Genomic DNA, 8,934 nt, shown 5'->3' with positions numbered 1-8,934 from the left:
CCTGAAACAGAGACGCGAGGGTGAGCTGGAAGACCAGAGCCAGACCCTATCCCCTCCGCCACCGTCCACTGCTCTTCCTCGGAGTCAAGGACACTTCCAAAGGACTCACGGGAAATGCTCACATTACCAGGAATCCGGAAAACAAAGGTAATAACAAAGGGCTGTTTTACACTTATTGGCAAAGCCACATCCTATGAAATGACATAAGCCTCATCAAGTCTGCAATGAAGCAAGTACACACTTGAATCACTGGTGGCTTTGTACACTCATACTCCCTTCAGGAAAACCGGCACGACCTGCAAACATTTTCATATTCCTTGACCCAGCCCAGGAGAAAAAGAGCCACAGAGAGCATTCTGTTAAGTTATGAGTAACAGCAAAAACCACAATCGACCTAATATTTGACAATAAGTAAAGGGTTAATTATTTTTAAGCTTGACTCAATGTGAAGAACATTAAAATGTTTAACTTCTTCTACCAAAAGAACTGGTCCAAGTCAATGACGAAAAGACCAACAACCCAATTCAAAAATGGGCGGAGGACTTGAACAAACATCTCTCCCAAGATGATGCACACGTGGCCGCTAAGGACACGAGATGCTCACCACCACCAGCCATCAGGGAAGTGCCAATCAAAACCACAGTGAGATACCTCTTCGCACCTCCTAGGCCAGCTGTGTTAAAAAATAATAAAATAAAGCCAGCAGATCAGTACTGGCAAAGGAGTGGGCAAACTGCAGCTCTCACCACTGCTGCTGGGGATGCAAAATGGTTCGGCCTCTGCAGGCGGGAGGTAGGAGGTTCCTAAAAGCGTCAACGCAGAACTACGGTGTGACTGACAACCCCACCGCTGGTTCACGGCAGCACCGATCACCACAACCAAAGGCAGGACGGCGCAAGCGTCCATTAGCAGGGACTGGCTAAATGAGATGTGGCACATACGTGCGACGGTGAGCCAGTCACAAAAGGCCCCAGCTTGTATGATTCCAGTTATGCAAAATATCCGGAATAAGTAAACACACAGAAGCAGGATACGGACTGGTGAGTGTCAGGAGCTGGGAAGAGGGCAGAATACGGTGATTGCTTAACGGTTATAGGGTGTCCTCCGGGGTGATCGCAGTGTTCTGGGACTTGACCAGGTGTTGGTTGCGCAACACTGGGAATGTGCTAACTGTCCCTGAACTGTTCTTTTTAAAGTCATTCATTTATGCTATGTGAATTTCACCTTAGGAGACAGAAAGATGGATGGTAACTTCGAGTTCCAGTCAAGATGGAGTAACAAGGACTAGATTTACCTTCCTCCTGAAACAACTAGAAAGACACAAAAATGTATACAATGATGGTTTTCAAGACATCATGTCAGATGTGACAACAAAGAGGACTGACTCCTGAGAGATGGGAAATAATGAGATGAGCCTTTTAACTGCCCTGCTCACTGCCTTAACACAGCTTCCAGGCGTCAGCAGGGGGCGGGGAAGCCAGGAGGAGCCCAGCGCCCTTCCGGAGCTGAAGAGTCTGGGGCGGACATAGAACCAAGGGAGCTGGAGTTCGCAGGGTGGAGGGAAAAAGAGAGTTGTGTGCACAGAAAGCAGGTGGCGGTCTGCAGGAGTCCCCCTTGAGTGGTCAGTGAGCACTGATCGGGGTGCCTACTGAGGGGACTATCCAAGGCCAGGGAAAGATCCGCCTGGAAGATCAGAGGTCCAAGTGCCCTGTGCTCACGCAGGGCCCAGCTCACCAACCATACCGAACACCTCAAGCCCTGCGGGGGTTTGTGTTGAGAGAGGACAGTGGGGACGCTGGCCTGGGTAGTGGAGAATAATTAGCCCCTGTCTGAGCAAGGCTCCGTCCAGTTCCGCCTCCCAAATCTTAACAGCAAGACCTGAAAGAATGAAACATTCCAAGTAACCTGAGTGTCTCATGATAAAGCTCCAGAATATTTATAAGAATCAAAAATATTCAGCACTCAACAGGTATCTAGTAAAAAATTACTAGGAATGAAAAGAATGACTAGGTATAAGATCATGATAAGGAGATAAATTAATTAACTAAAATTGACCCAAATGACAGAATTATCAGACAAGGACATAAAAACTATTTTAAAACTGTATTCCAAATTTTGAAAGGAAACAGACATGAAAGAATTTTTTTTTTTTAAAGGCCCAAATACAACTTCTATAAGTAAAACTACAATGTATGAAAAACAAAATATACCAGTGGACCTCAAGGCAGGTTAGACATTGTAAAGGAAATTACTAGTGAACAGTGAAGACACAGCAATAGAAACTATCTAAATGAAGCAGAGAGAAAACACAATTTAAAAAAATAAACAGTATCAATGAGCTGAGACAAACTCAAGCAAGTATAATCAGTTCCTCCAAAGGAGATGAAAGTATTGGGGTGGGGGCAGAAAAAAATACTTGAAGAAATAATGGTAAAAAAAGTTCCAAATTTCCTAAAAATGATGAACTCATAGGTCCAAGAAGGAAGGACCCTGGGCTGGTATCATCTCAGGGTCCCTGCTGCCCAGCGTGGCTGAGAGCCCAGCATACAGCTTAGTACTTTTGGTTGCTGGCTCTTTTATGGCTGCTTCTTCTCTTGATTTCTTTAGAGGAAGACAGAAAACTCTTTGGCAGAAAACTGGAGATGACGTCCTCTGACCCAGAGAATAAAACCTATGACCTGGCACTCAAGGCCTCCCAACCATCCACTGTTGATCTTCCGGGTGCCCATCCTTGCCCTGGGCCCAGGATGCCACTGCTCTCTGCTGAGCTGACGCTCCAGAGCCCAGAGGATCAGCAGCCTCCCTTCATCCTCAGTCCACAGGAAACACTCCAAAGTCTCTACTTTCAACCACTGATCAGGACAGTGTCAGCTGCCCACCTTGTGATTCCTCCCAACACCCCAAAGATGCCTCGATGGCATAAACGCTGGGTCAGACTCGGGGCCGTGCCCGGGCACGTGATGAGATGCTCACTGCCTCTGACAGGTACATTAACACCTATGTCGCTTGTCTATCCCCCAATGAACAGTAAAGCTCTTGGCAAAGGTGAGCTCCTAGTGCCCCAGGGCCGTCTGCATACCTGTCATAGTAATCTCTATGTCCCCGGTGGTCTCGGTCACTGCTGTATTGGTCGTAGGGTCTCTTTCTAGACAGGTTGTTGGGTCGGTAGCTCCCAGAACGGTGGCTGTCCATGTGTCGCCTGTCCCCATAATGGTGGTCCTTGTACCAGTGCTGCTCATACTGATGGTGCCTGTCACTGCCCCATGACGGGTTGCTGTTGCCACTGCCATAGTTGAACTTTCTTTCCCTCTGCCAGTCTCCTCGATCTGCAGGGGAAGACAGAACGGTCTCATGGTTGCAAGGAGTAGCGCAAGTTCACTTCTACTGAAGCTTAAACTGAAAGGCTGACGTGTTTCAAAGAGACATTAAAGTTCCTCCTTTTTGGCCTTTTTGCTGCTGGTTAACAGACCAGTAACATTCTTTCCCCCAAATTTTAAGGCGAAAGAAAATCCACCACCTTTTTCTCCTTCTGAAATCTTAAGAACTATTGCTTTTTATTTTCTACTTGCTTACTTTTCTCACTTGGGGCAGACCATTAAAATGAGATTTCACTCAAAAAAAACACAAATATTCAGAAAACAGCACTGCTGAATTTCACGACTGCAAGGTAATATCCTCCGTTTACATGTCTGAAGTTTACCTGCTGGCACCGTAAGCCTAGTCTCTGAAAACCATTCTCGACTATACTTATTGATTCCGCTATTCCTCCTTTGCCCATACCAAAAAAAAATAAAAGGACCTGCTCTTACAAAAGTGATTCCTCTCACTCTGGATCTGAGTCAGCGTTCTAACTCTCAAGGATGGGGGCCAAAGAGGAATTTGTTTTAGCCTCTGTAACCCCCAATTTCCCCCTCAAGAGAAGCACACTTATTTAAATGCGGAAAAGGTACTGAAAACACATATGTCCAGGAACGGAGGCTAGAGTGAGTTTAACTGTGCCCCCAAGTATATGTCCACTCAGAATCTGTGAGTGTGATTATGACTTTCCTTGGAAAGAGGGTCTTTGCAGATGATTTCAAGATGAGATTATCTTGAATTCAGGTCAGGCCCTAAATCCAATGACAGATACATCCTTTTGGCAGAAATCTGAGGCAGAGACACATGGAGGAAGGCGTGCAGAGGTGGAGGCAGGGCTCAGAGTGACGCAGCCGCACGTCAGGGATCACGGAAGATCGCTGGCAGCCACTATCAGCCAGGAGAGAGGCATGGAACGATTTGACTCTCCTCAGATCTTCCGGAAGGAACCAACCCTGCTGGCACACTGATTTCACACTTCTGGCCTCCAGTATTGTGAGAAAATAAATTTCAGTTGTTTTAAGCCAGCCAGTTTGCGGTGCTCTGTTACAGGCAGCCTTAGAAACTTACACAGAGACTTAACCAGCAGGAGCTATGTGGCCTCATGTGGGAAATATGATCTACCTACAGCTATGCTAAGACCAAAGATATGTCATCAAATAAATGCTTCTCTACTCATTTTGTCGGTCTTCCAGCATTTTTCTACAGAGACCAAAAATAGCAGTATCAAGGACACTATGCAGCTTAGAAATTTATACCCTTCAAATAATGTATAGTCAACCAGTGGCTTAAATTCATTGCTGATCCAAGGTAGATCAGGCCAGGCGGCTCTTCAATCTAAGAATGAACAACAAAGAGACACCTTCACAAAGTGAAAGGTCATGAAAACGGCTTAAAAGCAAACAGAGTAAGATTTCACACTGGGTGTCAATGTCTGTGGTACAGATGCTTAATATTTAAGCCAAGTCATTTATTTCCAGAGAAAGCAAACACTGGTTCTCTTTCTTCTCAAACCCTCTATGAAGTAGGTCACTGGTTAGAAATACTGAGCTACTAAGGAGATGGCTGAGGAATCCAGCATTTAAATAAAAGACTACAGTTATAGCTTAATAAGAATTCTTTCAAAGGATCAGAATATAAAATCAGTGACATCACACGAATAACACGAAACCAATCTAATCCCAGGGAAAAAAATCAGCCTAACTAATACGAGCAGATCTGAGCACATGGAAATAGTTCCCAACCATCTTCTACAGCCATTACCTTTCCTCTCCTCGATAAAATTAGGATCGACTGACTTTGAACTATTTAGATTTTCAAGATTAGAAGACATGGCACTGGGCTTCCAAGGAGTTTCGAGCAGCTTGCAGAAAGAATTACACCGCCAAGGACAATAAGAAAGGGCAGGGAACCGAAAAAGAACCTGTTTAGACATCGAGGAGCAGCCACAGCAAAGTCAGGGGCGGGAGGAGTGGGAGTCCCAGGAGCAGGACACCTCGGAAAGGGCAGGGTGACTCTGCAGCTTTCACTCCACGAGGTTCTTTCCCCTTCTTATTACTTTTGTCTTTAAAAGCAATTCATGCTCACTGCAACCCAGGGAAGTGACAGATGGAGAAATTATTTACTTCCTCCATCTTCCCGCTCCACTCCTACCATCCTTATGTAATTGCTATCGTGTGTATGTTGTCACAGCTTTCTGTATGTTTATACAGATACGTTATTTAAATACATACTCTGGAAAAGTGTGGTGGTTCCTCTATATGTTAAACATAAAATTGCCATGTGACCCAGCAAGTCCACTCTTAGATATATATCTATAAGAACTGAAAATAGGTACGCCGACACTTGCACACAAAATTTCACAGCAGTACTATTCACAACATCCAAAGAGGAGAAACAACCCAAATGTCCATCAACTGATAAATGGATAAACCAACGGTGGTGTATGTCCATCCAATGGAATGTTACTCAGCCACAAAGAGGAATGAGGTACTGGCACATGTTACAACGTGGATGAACTTGAGAACACCACGCCCAGTGAAAGCAGACAGACATATGCTGTACGACTCCATTTACAAGCAGTGTCCAGAATCCACAAACCCAGGGAGACAGGAAACAGACCAGTGGCCGCGGGGCTGAGGGCAGGAGGGAACCAGGAGAAACTGCTGAACAGATATGGGATCTCCATTTGGGGTAACGGAAGAGTTTTGGAACTAGGTAAAGTGGTGGCTGAAAACACTGAGAATGCACTAAATGCCACTGTACTGGTCACTTAAAATGGTTAAGTTTATGTTATGTGAATTTCACCTCAATAAATTTACATACAGATTTTGTTGTTGCTACTATTTTTCCCCCTCCAATTTTTTACGACTATAAACCCAATTCATTCTTTTTAACTTATAATAACATAGAGTACAAATGTCTTATTAGTCATCTGACCCTTCTCCTGTTAATGGACATTCAGGTTATTTCCAGCTTTTTGCCATTATAAGGCTACAACAGCATCCTTATACATGTACGTATGAGGATGTTTTTATTTCTACAGATTGACTCCCAGAAAAAGAGCCTACATATCTAGATATTTCAGATTATTTTCTGGAACAACTACCACAATTCACACTCAGCAATTTATGTGTATATCACATTTTACTTTTCGCTGATCTGAATTGGTAAAAAAAAATGGTTAACTTGTTGCTTTAATTTACATTTCCCTAGTAACAATGTTATCTTATTGTATTGGCCATTTGTATTTCCTCTTCTGCATGAATTCCCTATTCCTAACCTTTGCTCGTTTTTCCATTTGGTTATCCTTTTATCAGCTTACAAGGATATTAACAGTTTTAACCTTTTAACTGTCAGGTATAACGTAAACTTTTTCCCTCAGTCTATCACTTGCCTTTTGTTTGTTTATGGGGCCCATGTTCTTCTCAAAGTCGAGAGAACATCCTTTTGGGTGTTTGTTTCATGCTTCATCTCATTCGGAAAAAAGAAGACAATGAAGTGACGGCAGAGAGTAAAGCGCAAAGGCCCGGCTGCCGTCTTTGGAGAATGAAATGATTCTTCTCGTCAGCGCTTTTAACAGCTCCGCTTCGTGACCTACCTGCATTACTAAAGTGTCTCTTGTTGGGGTGACTGTAGTTATCCCTTGGGTGTCCATGCATCTGTGGGCCGTGGGAGGCAGGCAAATGAGACTTCTGGGGGTGAAGGCTGTGCGGCGCATGGGACTGAGACATTAGGGAATCCCGGCTCGAGCCCGAGGCCTCCGGTCGGAAAGGCTTCTTACCACCAACCACATCATCCTTCTTCTTTTGCTCCTGTAGAGTAAAAGGAAACCAGAGACTCAAGATGCAAGGCTGAATCCCCAAGAATGGTGTAAAGATCGTCACCCCCAAACAGCCCCTCTTGCCCCTCTCGGCTCCTGAGAGGAGCCTTCACCAAAAAAAGCTCGCGGAGTCCCGAGTGCTACAGTGTGGACAGACGCACAGAGCTCCCGCGGCTGCTCGGATCTACTAGGCCAAGTTCCACTGATGAGGACCTGTAAGAGCACGTGCAGCGACTGCTGGATGCCACCACCTGGGGCACGGGACAGGTGCCCAGGCTGTGAAGAGTTCTCCGAGACTCCTGTTGGTCCCAGTAAAACCAGGACCATCACCTTTCTTAGGCTAATTAGCTAATCAGTACAAACAGCCGACCAGTCCAGTGGGGACCAGCTCTTATGTCAAAGTCATCTGGCGAAACATCTAAATGTTTGAGTAACACTACTTTTTTTTTTTTTCCTTTATGGCAAAGGATAAAAATGGAGAGGGCCCAAGGTTGGAGCCGTAGGAGAAAGGCCCAACGTGGACTAAGATGTCAGAGAACAGTCTCTCTGTCCCACTGAGTGACAGATGCCACTGGCACAGTTCCAGGGCAAGGATGCCATCACGGGTTTTCTTTAAGCACCAGCTACCAAGTCCTGGCCCCACTGCCTGGGGAGGACCTGTGAAAGTGCTAGATTACATCTTTACCACACAAGCAAAATATTCGATAGGAAAACATCAGAAAATGTATTTTCTAAAAAATCAGAAATGTAAAGTATAAAATGTAAAGTCTCACTAACGAGAATTACTGTAATAATTTGGTCCAAGTCTTTCTAAGCCTTTTTATGTTTATATACATATATATATTTTTAAACAAAATTATTTGGTATTCTTTTTTCACTTATATTGTGAAAATCTCCTGTGAATACTTATTTCCATAGTATTATATTTATGGATGAGTAATATTCTCTGGCATGAATATATCTTGACTTATTTATCAAGCTGATTCCAGTCCATTTCTTCCTGGTGGACGTTCAAGTTATTTCCACTATAAACATGTTTAAATCCTTAAGCAGCTCCTTAAACTCTCAGAAGAACTGTTTTACTCTTTGATGAATCTTACTGAATCATCCCCCAGAAAAGCTGTGACAACATATACTACACCCCCACGGGCAGCGCACGGCTTTGTTCGATTTACACTAAACTTTGGATACCTAGACTGATGGAACCCTTTATAGCACGTGTTCAATTTCAAATGCTCATCTTAACTTTCACTCTTTCCCAGCTATTCCATTTCCTCCAGGGGCCCTCCCCGACTACTCTAAGACTTCTTATAATGCTGAAAATCGACGTTAACGTTCAGCAGTATTAGCATATTATTTCTGCACGTTTCAGCTGTATCATGTATCATATCCTTCCACGTAAATCAAATGAGAAGGAACAGCTCAACACAGTGCTGGGCATATGATATGTTCATGCAGTAAACACTTCTGAGCCCTGCTCCAGTGACAGTGCTATTCCAGGTGCTGAGGACAAGGAGAGGACGAGAGGCATGAAATCTCTCCTTCGTGGACCTGCCATGCCAGCGGAGGAGGTACTAACTGCTCCTAGATGGGCCCTAAATTGGGTAGGACCCACATGGCAAGTCAGCAGATCTGCAAATGGACAGGCCTGCACGAGGACACTGCCCGCCACAGCATCGAGTCACCGCCGTGCCCACCCCCTTACCCCAAGTCAGCTCCTTCACACAAGCAGCTGTGACCCACCATACAAAAGCCGG

The 8,934-nt window shown here is 44.7% G+C and overlaps 1 protein-coding gene and 1 non-coding gene across 2 annotated transcripts; both read right to left on the bottom strand.

Annotated features, from left to right (window-relative positions):
* Positions 1-25: 25 nt before the first annotated feature.
* LOC111738055 (chromodomain-helicase-DNA-binding protein 2-like) lies at positions 26-7,504 on the bottom strand. The gene is made up of 4 exons (XM_023529009.1): positions 7,322-7,504; positions 6,956-7,208; positions 3,080-3,326; positions 26-1,878 (listed from the first exon to the last, which is right to left on the bottom strand). The coding sequence occupies exons 1-4, from the start codon at positions 7,502-7,504 to the stop codon at positions 1,866-1,868; spliced, it is 696 nt and encodes a 231-aa protein (XP_023384777.1). The 3' UTR covers positions 26-1,865.
* A 217-nt stretch (positions 7,505-7,721) lies between these two features.
* Positions 7,722-7,849, bottom strand: LOC111738084. Its single transcript, XR_002779675.1, has one exon. It is a non-coding gene; the product is annotated as a small nucleolar RNA SNORA30/SNORA37 family (small nucleolar RNA).
* Between the last annotated feature and the right edge of the window lie 1,085 nt (positions 7,850-8,934).

The sequence above is a fragment of the Pteropus vampyrus genome, unplaced genomic scaffold (genome assembly GCF_000151845.1).
Source record: "Pteropus vampyrus isolate Shadow unplaced genomic scaffold, Pvam_2.0 Scaffold34, whole genome shotgun sequence".
Classification (NCBI taxonomy): domain Eukaryota; kingdom Metazoa; phylum Chordata; class Mammalia; order Chiroptera; family Pteropodidae; genus Pteropus; species Pteropus vampyrus.
The sequence above is the reverse complement of the archived record's forward strand: the minus strand, read 5'-3'. Positions and strand labels throughout refer to the sequence as shown.